At 41.5% G+C, this 15,989-nt stretch overlaps 1 protein-coding gene across 1 annotated transcript in view; it reads left to right on the top strand.

Annotated features, from left to right (window-relative positions):
* Positions 1–2,574: 2,574 nt before the first annotated feature.
* Positions 2,575–15,989, top strand: part of htr7c (5-hydroxytryptamine (serotonin) receptor 7c) — a 51,200-nt gene continuing 37,785 nt past the window's right edge. The window contains exon 1 of the mRNA XM_068311200.1: positions 2,575–3,041. Within this exon, the coding sequence (XP_068167301.1) occupies positions 2,575–3,041 (467 nt within the window). The remainder of the gene's footprint in view (positions 3,042–15,989) is intronic.

Genomic DNA, 15,989 nt, shown 5'->3' with positions numbered 1-15,989 from the left:
ACAGCAATTTGGGGCTAGACCAGGGGGTTGCTTTGGGCGGTGTACTCTGGCATTTAAATAACAGACAATGATTGACATATTGGTGTAGTTACAGGCCAAAAATTGAAACCTCTTTTTAATATATCTTAGTTTCATTTCATCCCTGCTTCAAAGCTGTAATGTATTGCAATTGTCAGTGTTCGTGTGTTTGTCCGTTCGTTTGTTTGTTTGTTCATTCGTTTGTTCGTTCGTTTGTTCGTATGTTCGTATGTCCACCAAATATCTTCGCAACCGTTGCAGATAGAACGATGACACAAGAAGCACATTACTCGGGCGGCAAAGGGGAAATGAGATGAAGATCTTGACCTTGAGAAAACTAGGTGAAGGTCAAATATCAACTTTTGTACACTCAGGAACCGGATAAGACAGTCAGACGAGGGAGAAGTAATTTTGAAGTAATCTGTTGTTTCTACACATTTACTTTGGTCAAACCATACTACATTGAGAAGGAAAAATACAACTTGCTCACACTAAAGTCAAGCTGTAAAGAAATAAAATACCCAAAAAGTAGAAAAGTCTCCATACATGACTGATGCCTGGAAGTGCAGGAAATTTGTATGGATTACTGCAGGGGCCCACCGAGTGCTGGCCAAAGGCCTGAGCCTCTGGAGCCACTGCTGACTTTGAGAAGGCAGATAACTAAAAAAAGACAAATTAACAGAAATGAAACATTGAGACACAATATGAACATAAAGCAATAGAAAACAACAACAAATCCCAAAGCAAAGTCAAAGAGAACCAACAACAAAGACAAATGACCATGATGACATACAAAACACCTGCAAAGAGACACACAGTGAACATAAAGAGATGTAGAGACACAGAGAACTCCGAAGTATATATATATATATAATAACAAGTTGAATATGACAAGATAAAAGAACAATAATAAGGACATGATCAGTGGCTACACTGAGACAGCACAAGTCTGCAAGTGCAAAATAGCCTCAAAAAGACACAAATAAAATGACAGGAACAATACAAAAAACAACCACAGAGGTACAGAACAACAACAGAGACACAAGTTAATGATCCTTGAATGTCTCTCATTGTGGTTCCACCAGGGAGAAGCAGCTCCATTACCGGCTGAGTATTTGAACTTGTTTGATTTTAATTTCTGCAGTCATGTTAGACAGAATCAAGAACTTACTGGTGTGTTGCTTTGCATAAGCCACGAGTGCTCACTTCAGAGGCTTTCCACCCTGAAAACATGACCAGTCTCCCTTCACATCCACTCATATGTATTATCCTTGGCATAAATAGGGCAAAGTTCCCTGACAGCAGGAAGTCAAGCAGAAAGTGGCTACAGTCACTGGCATTAATCTCATGTGACAATCATTACTGACCTGTCTCTTGGCCAGAGTAATAGGTTATAGTGAGTAAAGGTTCATGGATGTAGTGGCTTGAATGTGATGGGGCTGTGATGACAGGCTAGGGGATTCTGGAAGAGAACACAGTTTCCTCCAAAGCCAGGAGGGACAAACACACAGCTACTTAAAAGATGTTACAAACAGCCAAGATTCTGGGAAACTTTCCCACATGACCTCACTGTCTTCCAGCTTCAGCAATGCTAGACTTTCTCCTTTAATTAGTCTTTACGGCTTGAAATTAAAAAGCCAAAGTAAACAAGAGAAGCATCAACAGGCTATAAACAAAATGTTAAAGAGTTTGAGATATTGACTTAAAAGACAAAAAGATTTATGCTTGTTGAGGGCACTGGCAAAATCTCCTGAGGAACTTTTCCTACCACTTCTTTAAATTCAAGTGGCATGTGGGAAACTTTGCTGATTTTTTTTTGTTCACCAAAAAAGGCTTCACTTCTCTTTTCAGAGATTTGAACAAACATCCGTCACTGGGATGTACCAACAGTACATATATAAGTAGAGTGGAAGATATTTTAGCCTCTGTGTAATTTTATATGGGATGCTTTTGATATTAAATCAGAGCCAGATTTAAAAGTGACAAAAGGCCAATTGCATTAATATTTTTTATTTGAGGATCACATATCTGGATGCACCGCAGATGTGGTTAGGGCCGTTTGGAGGGGGAACATAGCCCACATGCGCATATACTCAGTTATACTAGTCATGGTTTTGGACGCTTAGAGCTCCACGAATCCACTTTGTATTCTGTGAATCCCTGAACTCCCGTTACGGCTGTCTTTGCGCCTTATATTGTGCGTCACGCAAACAGTTGCGGTTTGAACAGCTCCACTCCGCACATAGTCGATGCTCGTTCTGGAGTATTCCATTAAGAATCTGTAACTTATTTTATTTTTACCGTGTGGGATTAGAGTTTCTAATCCATGTATGCATGGATTAGAGTTTCTCCATCTAATTGAGGATGGAGCACAAACCCGTGACGCTTCAAAGGATCGCTCTTAAACAGGAACCAGTTTGATGTGGTGCAGCTGCAACAGCCTCGACGTAAAACCTCTGGACAGGATCCGTGTGCAGGTTTACACTCCTCCAAATATGTGCGTAATTGGCACCGAAGAGGCGTCCCTCACATCCCCAACGAGATAACGTTGTCGTGATGTTCAATACTTCGGGGATTGAGCTCACTTTTATCAAGAAAGAGGATATTCCCGAAGTCACCAATGGCACTGTGCAGCATCTGTACAACGTCCTCGTCACCGTCAGTCCCACAACAATGTGGAACGAATCGTGTGGGGAGCAGCTGCTGGATTTTGGGCGCCCGGAGAAGATCATTATCGGTGTGATGCTGGCGATCATCACGGCGGTCACCGTAATGGGAAACACGCTGGTGGTGATCGCGGTGTGCGTAGTGAAGAAACTGAGGCAACCGTCAAACTATTTACTCGTATCCCTGGCGGTGGCGGACCTGTCAGTGGCCATAGTTGTGATGCCGTTTGTAATAGTGACAGACCTCACCGGGGGCAAGTGGCTTTTTGGAGAGGTGTTCTGCAACATCTTCATTGGCATGGATGTAATGTGCTGCACTGCCTCTATCATGACCCTGTGTGTAATCAGCGTCGACAGGTAAGTTTCCAAAGTTACCTGTTTTGATATGGAAGCCCCTAAATTTTGAATATCCCGAAAAATTCTCTGCGCCATGCGTCATCCGGTGAAAACGACACGTAAAAGACGCGTAAATGTCGTTACATTAGGACCTAATTACACCGAAGGCAGGAAAACATGAAGTGCCAAAATAAGTGATGGACGTATTAAACATCTGGTAGCATTTGCATTTATTTGTTCGCACCTAAATGACTCACTCCAGATGAGCAATTCCTCTCTTTTTCTGTGCTCTTGAATCGACAATGAACAGGAGGATTGTGATTAATTTAAAGACTGCGTAATTCATTTGCTTGGCCGATATATATGCATTTTTTTCAAGCCAGCAGACAATAAAGATCAGGACAGGATACAGTTGCTGTGACTTTGCTCTTCATCACTGCTATTCCAGACAATTAAAAAGTTCCTTTTTGAACAAACTTGGATTTTCCGTCTCTGTTAATATGAGGTTTACCACTTGTGCTCTTCTGCATCAGCCCATTGATCTGTAATTATGAAAGTTTTTTCCATAGTACCTCACCCATCCCCAGTTAACCAGATGGAGTCACTGCTTATAATGCCAGAGTAGAACCCTTTAGGGTGTAACAACTAAGACTTGGCCACTGTTCCCTTTATAATTGACGGTGAAAGAAAGGCCACTGTTGTGCCTCAGAAGCCATAATGAAGACAGAAGCTCAGGTAGTATTCAAGATCTGATTATTTCCTACTGCTTGCATATCAAGCATCATTACCTCAGTGCTTTACACACATAATTATACGTGTTTCCCTCTTGTGGATGTACTGGGCACAAGGAATTTTAACACAGAGCTCATTTAAAGAGATAATGATATTAGCAAACTCCTGGCTCAACGGTATCATGCTGCAATGCAGTTTGATTGCTCCAGTCTTCCATGGAAGCTGAAAGATGGATGAATGTGGTTTTGGCTTGCTGGACAGAGGGTAGTTTAATTAGATTAGTTTGTTAGGAACTGACAAGCTCTTCAGGGGAAGGATGGAGGTCACAGAGGTTACAATTATTAGTGAAGATTGATGGGCAAGGTGTGAGTCCTAAATCATCTGTGTCGACTGACCTCCCAGTCAGACCATAATCTGACCTTTATAGTCAGTATGGAATCAATAAGATTTCCCTATATAAATACATTTCTGTGACATCAAACACTTCTTTGTCCTACGGTGGAAGATGAGTGGGAGTGTGGGAAACTGCCACTGTTGGATCTCGGGGCAATTATTGTGAATGAATAAAATCCGAAAGTACGAATAGTCTGACCTGTGAGCCAAAAAAGATAAGTGATTTAATCTGTTTTAATGAAATGAGAAGATACATTTGATGATCTCTCTTTCTACAGATTATCTCAGGATTTTGTAGTTTGTTTGATTTTAGAATTATCAGTGGATGACTAGTATTGTCATTCCTGTAGAAAAGAGTTCCACAAGCTGTTTCTGCTATTCCCATGAAAACAAAATTGTCACCTAAGAGTTCAGTGTGGTTGGCATATGATTGAGGATCATTCAGTTAATTCATTATCATGAAAATTGTCAATTAGTCAGATTATTAGCCTTGATTAAGGAGCTCTATCAATCAAAATTTCTGTGTGTGGATGTGAATTGTAAAATGAAGCTGAGGTGAGGCTATGTGTTGCAAGACACGCTTGAACAGGTTGCTTGTGGGGCTTCTGCAGTCCCTAAAGATTAGGTTTTCCAAAGCACAGGTCCATACTGATCACCTTCAAGGGGTCTCTGGGGCTGCTGGGGAAATGCTTTAGCATAGATGCCAATACAGACAATGTGTCGCCGGAGAAGCAGCCAGTAAATGTAAAAATTTGATCCTGCAGGGACTTGGCAGGCCTTGATGCATGCTCTCAGGGCAACTCCTGACATGCTGGTGACATTCACCATTCACTCAAACATGAAGCTAACCAGTGTTGATCAGATGGAGATCTGGTGGAATTGAATTGAAAAAGATTCAACACCATGCTTATTGTTCTGCCATGACATTAGGGCATAGTAGTTATAAAGTATTTTCAATGGAATTAATGAAATTTATGAAGGATAAATTTATCCTATAATTCAACATCATAACCTGTCAGAGCCTCCCTGCCTGGTGAAGGTCTTCCTCACTACCTATGGAGGGAGCCTCTTTTTTTTGACTAAAGAGGACTTTTTTTTTACAGGCCAGGTTCCATTTATGCTGACTAAATTAAGCTCACTATGTCACATTTGGACCTTCAATAATGTGCGGGCATATGATTTAAGTTGCTGTTGAATTTTAGTGGTGCATGTCCATGAAGAAATGAACATCATCAGTACAAACTGGTTTGTAATTAGGATTGTAATTAAGTCCAGCCTTGGTCTAATTCTACTGTCTCCATCTATTGCTTCTTTTAAACACACAATCTTTTTTTGTCTGAATGGTTAGTTAAACAAGTGTGTGTGAGTGCGTATATCTTAGTTTTAAAAGCCTTTGAATGTATTAACAATATAAATATGTGACAACTGTTAACTGAGAAAGACAACATCCTCTTTGTGGTTTAGGGCCCTGAAGCGACCTTAATTTCTCATTAACATTGTTTCATTTAAATTAGGAGACAGAAAATGATCTGCAATTTAATCTTAAAGATTGGTGATGGAAATAAATGTGTATTTTATAATAAACGTACAGTTTACTGTAAAGAAAATCAGTTGAACATTTTTTAATCGATGATGTGACTGTAACAGAACATCCTCTACGAATGTCTTATTAGCTTAACAAGAAAATTAAACATTGAGCAAGTGAACATGTTTTATCATAGGAATGCAAAATTGAAATAAAAATTAAACCTTTAAATTCAGTCTTCTTCTTCTTTTCCTTTCGGCTTTTCCCTTCAGGGGTCGCCACAGCGAATCAATTTCCTCCATCTAGCCCTGTCCTTTGAATCCTCTTCTCTCACACCAACTACCTTCATGTCTTCCCTCATTACATCCATAAACCTCCTCTTTGGTCTTCCTCTAGGCCTCCTGCCTGGCAGTTCAAAACTCAGCATCCTTCTACCAATATATTCACTATCTCTCCTCTGGACATGTCCAAACCATCTCAGTCTGGCCTCTCTGACTTTATCTCCAAAACCTCTGACATGTGCTGTCCCTCTGATGTACTCATTCCTGATCCTATCCTTCCTGGTCACTCCCAGAGAGAACCTCAGCATCTTCATCTCTGCTACCTCTAGCTCTGTCTCCTGTCTTTTCTTCAGTGACACTGTCTCTAGACTAAACAACATCGCTGGTCTCACCACAGTTTTGTACACCTTTCCCTTCATTTTAGCTGAAACTCTTCTATCACACATCACACCTGACACTTTCCTCCACCCGTTCCATCCTGCCTGGACACGCTTCTTCACCTCTTTTCCACACTCTCCATTGCTCTGGACTGTTGAGCCTAAGTACTTAAAATCCTCCACCTTCTTGATCTCTTCTCCCTCTAACCTCACTATTCCACTTGGGTCCCTCTCATTCACACACATGTACTCTGTCTTACTGCGGCTAACCTTCATTCCTCTCCTTTCCAGGACAAACCTCCACTTCTCTAGCTTCTCCTCCACCTGTTCCCTGCTCTCACTACAGATCACAATGTCATCTGGAAACATCATAGTCCATGGAGATTCCTGTCTAACCTCGTCTGTCAGCCTGTCCATCACCATGGCAAACAAGAAGGGGCTCAGAGCTGATCCCTTTAAATTCAGTGCTGTCAAAAAAAGAGGTTTAGCACATTTTCTACAATATTACAAACTGATGCACCCCCATTATATGAAAATCATCTCCTTCAGTAATAACAGCAACCAAAAAAATTAATTTTGTACTTGTTCATGGTAGAATTGAAGACTTGAAGAATGTGCGTGTGTGTGTGTGTGTGTGTGTGTGTGTGTGTGTGTGTGTGTGTGTGTGTGTGTATGTACACCTTCCGTATGTGTGTCGCACCAGAGGAGTCAAATATGATTATTGCAAAGTTTTAAAAAAAAAACAACAAGAAGAATTTATGGACCAATAGTACCATCGTGTAAGTAGGTCTGCATTAACACAACATATCTCGGCATGCACTCTCAGCACAGGCTTAGAAGGCTTTTGTGCCCACATCTCTAAAAAGTTAGTATCTCTTTTGGCTCCAGTCAGTTTTTACCTACACTGAGAGTAATATGTTTTACGTTCAATAATTCAAATGCCAAACATGAATGATTCATTCACAACAGCAGGAAGTGATGGTTGTCCTTTTATGTAGTTCCTCAGACGTCTATGAAAAAAACAGTGCTGATGGAAAGAAGGAGGGATGCTATAGCAAGAAACAGACACCATTTAAATTTGTCTATGCACTCTCTCTGGAACTCTTCTGTAAATTCCGCAAAAGCATCGACGGTTTGATTTTACCTGGTGTTAGAGAGAGCATTCTTTTATCTGGCTATGCTGATGATGTTGTTGTTCTTATCAAAAACCAAAGGGAAGTTGATGTTTTGGTGGGTTTGACAAACTCATTCAATGTTTTAACTGCTGCAAGACCAAACTTGTTAACTTTTTCTGTGATGGGTTGCATTGGGTGCCTCAAGGAGTGTTGTTTTGATCAAGAGAAGAGGGGGGACATGGCCTCATCCACCTGGCTAGTAGAACAGCCACGTTCAGATTACATTTCATCCAGCGGTTTCTGACCGGACCAGCAGATCTGACGTGGAGAGAGGTGGTCAGCTGCATATTCAAAAGTGTGAGTAACTTGGACCTGGATGCTGCACTGTTTTTAATGGACTCTAAGTTTCTAAAGTTAAATGGTTTGCCTCCGTTTTATCATGGTGTTTTTAAGTCATGGGCCCTATTTAAAAGCAGCCCAGGAAAAAGCTCTGACTCTCTGTTCTGGTTACTGAAGGAACCACTAGCGCATGGAGCCAGGTTGGATGTCTGCAGTGGAGCCACACCTGGGCTGTCTGCAGTGCTTTGCAGAACCGGGACCATGACCCTCCAGCAGCTGGTGGACAACGCCGGGCCAGTGTTGGCAGATGCCCAGGCTGTGAGCTCCCTGCTGAACATCCAGTCCACCAGGGTGGCTCAGAGGGTGCTACAACTGCCGAGGTAAAGACTCTCCGGGAAGGAGAGAAGCCTCCTCCTGGACTATACTACAGGGAATGTGCCGGACAGCAAAGATCCTTTCCCTGAGGTACACATCAGTCCCCTGTTTGGAGAACTGGAGGGTCCTCTCCTCGGAGATGAACAAGAAGTCAGCCTGCACACGTCCAACAAAAAAATACTGTACAGACAATGTGTAAAAGTAAGCAACAAGAAAGGCCTGTGTGACAGAGCACCCACTACCTGGGCCAACAGGATGACGGGAAATGGACCTGACCCACAGTGGAGACTTCTATACAAACCTCACCTCAAGAAAAAAACAGCCGACCTCCAGTGGAGGATTTTACATGGTGCCATCGGTTCCAATGCTTTTATCTCTGTTTTTACCACTGCGTGTCCAGCCAGTGTCCCTTCTGTCCCCTTCGTGAGACAGTCTTTCATGTTTTAGTGAGTGTGGGAGACTTGCAGTGCTCTTCACTCTTCTAACGAATGTTTTTAATCTGTTCAGTGAAAATTTTAGTATCAGGAAATTCATCTACGGTGCTGAGTACAATAAATCGAATCAGAGAAAGTGGCAGCTTTTAAATTTTATTTCTGGAGAGGAAAAACTCGCATTGAAAACAATACTGTTCAAGAAGCAGCTACTGTCTTTTGCTGTAACATCAGATGTCGCTTAAAACTAGAATTTGGTTTCTATAAAATGACAAAACACCTAAATAACTTTAGGACCATCTGGTATCACAAAAATGTCCTATGCACTTTAGTTGATGATCAACTCACTTTTGCAAACTTCCTTATATAATGCAGTAATTTTTTAATTGTATTTCCTTTCATTTATTGGTTTTTAGTGTTTTTGAAGCACTTTAGTACTTTCATCTAATGAAAAATTGTAAAATGTTCTGAATGTGATTGAAGTTTTTTTCAAAGAAAATCTTCTTCTGAAGCACTTTAGTGCCTTCGTTGTATGTAAAATAGTAAAATGTTTGAATGTGATTAAAGTGTTTTTACAAAAAAAAAAAAAAAAAATCTTTTCCTTTTGGCTTTTCCCTTCAGGTGTCGCCACAGCGAATCAATTGCCTCCATCTAGCCCTGTCCTTTGAATCCTCTTCTCTCACACCAACTACCTTCATGTCTTCCCTCATTACATCCATAAACCTCCTCATTGGTCTTCCTCTAGGCCTCCTGCCTGGCAGTTCAGAACTCAGCATCCTTCTATTCACTATCTCTCCCCTGGACATGTCCAAACCATCTCAGTCTGGCCTCTGACTTTATCTCCGAAACATCTAACATGTGCTGTCCCTCTGATGTACTCATTCCTGATCCTACCCTTTCTGGTCACTCCCAAAGAGAACCTCAGCATCTTCATCTCTAGTACCTCCAGCTCTGTCTCCTGTCTTTTCCTCAGTGACACTGTCTGTAGACCAAACAACATCGCTGGTCTCACCACAGTTTTGTACACCTTTCCTTTCATTTTAGCTGAAACTCTTCTATCACACATCACACCTGACACTTTCCTCCACCCGTTCCATCCTGCCTGTACACGCTTCTTCACTTCTTTTCCAGACTCTCCATTGCTCTGGACTGTTGACACCTAAGTACTTACAATCCTCCACCTTCTTGATCTCTTCTCCCTGTAACCTCACTCTTCCACTTGGGTCCCTCTCATTCACACACATGTATTCTGTCCAGGGGTGGACAGTAACGGAGTAAATTTACTTAAGTACTGTACTTAAGTACAGATTCTGAGGATTTTTACTTTACTCAAATACTAGAATTCTTCCATACTTATTACTCTTACTCAAATACATTTCCAAGTCAAAGATTTTTACTCTTACTCAAGTTAATTTCTGAGAAGGCTCATGAATACTTGTTACTTTTAGGTTTGCCTGTTTTTGTTTTTTTGCCCCCCCCCCGCACCCCCCTAAAATGCAATTGGCCACACGCAGTGTTTGTCAAAGAAGGAAACCTATCACAGTACACATTCTCAACTGGGATTTACGTAGAAGCGGAAATACGTCATCCCCTACCCAATCAGCTCAAAACAAGACTGCGGTGGCAATGGCGACTGCCGAAGAAGCCTTTGTTGAATCTGATGAACATGATGAGCCGGAGTTTTATGAGGCGGAGGAAGAAAACCCATGGCCTTATCTTAAAGATATGTTCGAGTTTGTAGAAGTGAAAAAGGACAACGCGGACTCAGACAAGAAAAAGTACATTGTCAAAAGCATATTATTGTGTTTACCGAAGAAAAACTGACAAAAGTCACACCTAGAGACCTCTTGTCACTTAATTTTACAGTACTACAGACTGACTGGCGGACATAGGGCCACAGAGACACACAGACTGGGGGGCATGGGGAGACACAGATTAGGGGCGGAGACAGACAGACAGACAGACAGGTTGGGGGAGACAGACAGTAAAGGGGAGACAAATATTGTGGTACTGGGATATGTCCTTCCTGTAAACATTGAGTTGTTGAAAGCACAGATTTAGTTTGCTGTAAAGCAGTGGTTCTCAACCTGTAGTCCACCAGTGTGTCCTTTAGGGGTTCCAGTTGGTCCCCAGTTAAACAAGTTGGTTGGGCCTGTATGGCTCCATTTGGTCTTGTGTGTGTATGGAAGGGGGAATTGTTTAATAAAATGAGAAAATGACATAATTGTCCTCTTTGATGATTCCATTAATTATTTCCATTTTTATAGATGTTGGGGAAGGCTTGGTACAGTATAACATAATGGTTCTACAGGCAAGCACATCAGCGCAGGTGGTTTCAAAGAGTTTTCTCTGAAACGAGATACAAGGTACTATATATAAAATTGTAAAATGACAGTAATTCAGTCAGGTCCATTCTCATCAAAGATTAAAAAAAAATAGGACAGGCTGACAGACGAGGTTAGACAGGAATCTCCATGGACTATGATGTTTGCAGATGACATTGTGATCTGTAGTGAGAGCAGGGAACAGGTGGAGGAGAAGCTAGAGAGGTGGTGGTTTGTCCTGGAAAGGAGAGGAATGAAGGTTAGCTGCAGTAAGACAGAGTACATGTGTGTGAATGAGAGGGACCCAAGTGGAAGAGTGAGGTTACAGGGAGAAGAGATAAAGAAGGTGGAGGATTTTAAGTACTTAGGGTCCACAGTCCAGAACAATGGAGAGTGTGGAAAAGAGGTGAAGAAGTGTGTACAGGCAGGATGGAACGGGTGGAGGAATGTGTCGGGTGTGATGTGTGATAGAAGAGTTTCAGCTAAAATGAAAGGAAAGGTGTACAAAACTGTGGTGAGACCAGCAATGTTGTTTGGTCTAGAGACAGTGTCACTGAAGAAAAGACAGGAGGCAGAGCTGGAGGCAGCAGAGATGAAGATGCTGAGGTTCTCTTTGGGAGTGACCAGGAAGGATAGGATCAGGAATGAGTACATCAGAGGGACATCACATGTTAGAGATTTTGCAGATAAAGTCAGAGAGGCCAGACTGAGATGGTTTGGACATGTTCAGAGGAGAGATAGTGAATATCTTGGTAGAAGGATGCTGAGTTTTGAACTGCCAGGCAGGAGGCCTAGAGGAAGACCAAAGAGGAGATTTATGGATGTAATGAGGGAAGACATGAAGGTAGTTGGTGTGAGAGAAGAGGATTCAAAGGACAGGGCTAGATGGAGGCAATTGATTCGCTGTGGCGACCCCTGAAGGGAAAAGCCGAAAGGAAAAGAAGAAGACTCTTACTCTTACTTTAACTTTAAGTACATTTAAAAGCATTTACTCTTGAACACTTCAGTACATTTAAAAGCAAGTACATTTTTACTCTTACTCAAGTAATGTATTGACTGGGCTACTCTTACTTGTAGCGGAGTACATTTTGACCAGAAGTATTTGTACTGTTACTCAAGTACTGGGGTCCAGTACTCTGTCCATCTCTGATTCTGTCTTACTGCGGCTAACCTTCATTCCTCTCCTTTCCAGGACAAACCTCCACCTCTCTAGCTTCTCCTCCACCTGTTCTCTGCTCTCACTGCATATCACAATGTCATCTGCAAACATCATAGTCCATGGATATTCCTGTCTAACCTCGTCTGTCAGCCTGTCCATCACCATAGCAAACAAGAAGGGGCTCAGAGCTGATCGCTGATGCAGTCCCACCTCCACCTTGAACTCCTCTTTCACACCTACAGCACACCTCACCACTGTATTACAGTTTTTATACATGTCCTGCACCGCTCTAACATACTTCTCTGCCACTCCCGACTTCCTCATACAATACTACAGTTCCTCTCTGGGCACCCTGTCATAACCTTTCTACAGATCTACTAAAACACAATGCAGCTCCATTTGGCCTTCTCTGTACTTCTCTAAAGACCTTCTAAAGACACCATATTTTCTCATCAAGATCTTTGTATTTTACCCTGAGAAGTTAACTGTTACTGTTCCGTAAAGTAAAGAAAAACAATCCTGGATTTGTCTGTCTGTAGATTTATTCCAAAACGTATTTGGGTCCTGTGTAACGTGATGACAAAACATCAGACAGACTAAGGTGTAAGCACGGTTCCTTGGTGGCGAAGACATCTTTAGCAAAGTTGGCTTTGATAGTATTTCAAGTGTGTACTGGAATATCTGTAGAGCTGGCACTATCAAGTGGAAATGGGACTTACCTTTAGTGTGTTAGCATGTCAAACTTGATATGCTCGATATTGGACAGCATTGCCATCCCAGTGGTTGCCTTTACATTACAGTTGGCCTCAAATCATATTCAGTGTTGCATTCAAATTTTTATTTTTCTTAACTGCTGTGGAGGGCTTTGAAGAAACTTAAATAAGAGGGACAACTCAGACAAAGGGGTGGCACTGTGGTGCAGTGGGTAGCGCTGTCGCCGCACAACATGGCAGGTCCGGGTTCGAGTCCCACTCTGTTCGGAGTTTGCATGTTCTCCCCGTGTCTGCGTTGGTTCTCTTAGGGGTCTCTGGTTTCCTCCCACCTCCAAAAGCACGCGCTTCAGGTTAATTAGCCAGTCCTAAATTGCCCGTTGGAGTGTGTGTGTGTGTGTGTGCATGGTTGTCTGTCTTTGTGTGTGGCTCCGCCTCACGCCCAATGCCAGCTGGGATATGCTCCAGCTCCTCGTGACCCGCTGTGGCGGATAAAGCGGCAGAAAATGGATGGACGGATGAACTCAGACAAAGCCTTTTGTCTATCACTACACTTGAATCCCTATATCTGAATGAATTTATTTTGCTGATGTGTTGGTTGTCTATAATCTGTAATGAGCCATTTAAATGTTATAGTCCCACTTAACTCATAAGTTCAGCTCTTGGACAGCATCCAGCACTGCATCATAAATGAACAGTGGCATAGTGAATCGATGAATCACAGGCAAAAACAGAACCAAACGTATCTAAAATGCTTTCACCAATCAATGTTATGAAGGGGATTGTCTTGTTCTGCCTTGTTTTGAATAATTAGCATGTCTATGTTTCTGTTTGATCTACTTGAACTGAAAAAAATTGCAGCTATTGATTTTTTGAGGGATTTTCTAACTTACAGTTAACAGTTAAACCTTATTAGAAATCCTTAATTTCTTGAGATATTGTAGATATTGGTAGGTTTTTAATTTCTGAAGCAATCTGAAACAGAAAATGATAAATGTGTAACCAGTGCACTGAGAGAGGTTTTATTTTTATCTTGCTCTCCCCAACTTGTCACACTATTTACCCAGCACTCTCCAGGCACAGAAAATAAAAGGGCAAAGTGCTGAGTGACTTTAATGTGGAATAAATCATGCTTTGTGTTTGGCATAAAGAAGGTGGTGTCCATTATCCATTTGGATTAAACAGAGGCCCAGCGAGTATTTACCAAGCAGTGACATAAAGGATTGCTGTTGAATGGACTGAAACACGTAAACACATAATGAAGTGAATATTTTACACATTGCTGCAACACTGAACTCACAAGTTAACTTTTTGAAACAATGAACAATCTGGTGCAATTGTGTCTTCATGTACTCACTGCTAAGCATTTTTGTCAGTTAACACTAATCCCATTGTTCAAGAGTATATTATAATGTCTGCTGAAGCATGGATGGTTGAATGGATCATATGATGTGAACTTGAATTGGATGCCATTGATTTGACATTACCACTGAAAATCTTCATTTTACTCAGCTGGGTCAGGTAGATTCTTAGTGATTTGATATTTGGTGCTGAATGGAGATTTTATTTCAGCTGTGAAATAGAAAACTATGTGTTGGCAACCCATCACTGCCGTCAGGGAAGACACTGAGCTTTACAACTGACCACTAACTGGGTCACTCAATTGTAGAAAGCCTGGCATGTCTTAAAATGCCTGTGAGAATATATGGGAATGAGAAGACTCCAGTCACAAGAATTACCAAGTGCATTAACATTTGATAATGAAAGTTTCTTCCCGGCAAAACGAAAACTGCAGTTAAACTAGAACCAAAGCAGTCAGAGACTGCGTTCCGATTGCTGACGGTTTGCATCATAATTACTTCACAATGGATCCAACCAGAAAGAGATCCCAAGTCTGGGAACAATTAGAACTAGTGCAGCCGAACAAAGTAGATTTTAATTTCTAAGAAACTTATTTTCAAGGTTCTGTTGCTTACATATTAGAGAAGAATAAACCACATGTGTCATTTTTAGTTTGCAGGTGAAGTGTTTGCCTTGTTCCCAGCACCTGACGTACAGTAACAACACGTCATCAATAATGAGACGTTACCGATCCAGATATGAGAATGAATGGGGCGCCAAGTAGTTTAACAGTTTTCAGCAAAAATGTCGCGAACAGTTCGAAACCCCATGGGGCGCCATTCAGACATCACTAGCGTCGTGAGGTTGACATACCACAAGACATACACTACACTAACAGACACATGCAGCACTAACAGGACATATACTAAACTAAAACTAAAATATAAACAGTATAAAATAGAATAAAATCAAATAAGATAAAAATAAAAAATGCAAGTGAATAACCAAAAGTGCAAGTGAAGCACCACTGGAGTTCAGCTGTCCAACAGCCTCTGGAAAGAGGCTGTTTTTCAGCCTGGTGGTCCTGCTCTGGATGCTCCGTAGTCTCCCTCCTGGGGAAGGGTTGGAAAAGACTGTGTGCTGGGTGGGTGGAGTCTGCCATGATGTGGGTGGCCTTCATTCTACTCCTTTTTATGTAGATATCTGTGGTGGTAGATAGGCCCCCACAGATATCTCAAGGTCAAGGTCATCATCTCATTTTCATCCCCTTTGCTGCTCGAGTAATGTCCTTTTTGTTTCATCTTTCTATCTGCAACAGTTGTGAAGATATTTGGTGGACATACTAACGGACAAATGAACGAACGGATGAACACACGAACAATGACAATCACAATACATTGCCGCTTTGAAGTGGGATGTAACAAAGCAATCTCATTAACAAGTCTATTACTGAGCTTTTGATTAAACTTGCTTAGGAAGCTAAAGAAAAGCTCCCTATGAACCTTCGGATAGTTGATTTTAGTAGCATCCTTTAACAATTTACAAATACATTTACAGACACTGTCATGCACATCATTTTACCTGTTAAGTTATAAAAGCACAAAGAAAGGTGATACAGCTGACTACATTTTTGTTTTAAAGGCCATCACAGTTCATTGATAAAGAGAAAGGGTTATGTACTATGTAAATGTAATCAACTTTATTAATCCTGTAGGAAATTGTTAGTCCACTCTAGCACACATTGGTGGTTTGTCACATGCATATACAGTATATAGTGGGTACAGGCCAGTAACACACACATAACCACACAATGTGCGAATGTGCGAAGGTGCACTGAATGGCACTCTGCTGTCCATGGACTCACTGG

The sequence above is a fragment of the Antennarius striatus genome, chromosome 3 (assembly GCF_040054535.1).
Source record: "Antennarius striatus isolate MH-2024 chromosome 3, ASM4005453v1, whole genome shotgun sequence".
In the NCBI taxonomy this organism is placed as follows: Eukaryota; Metazoa; Chordata; class Actinopteri; order Lophiiformes; family Antennariidae; genus Antennarius; species Antennarius striatus.
This window is presented reverse-complemented; position numbering and strand designations above follow the sequence as displayed.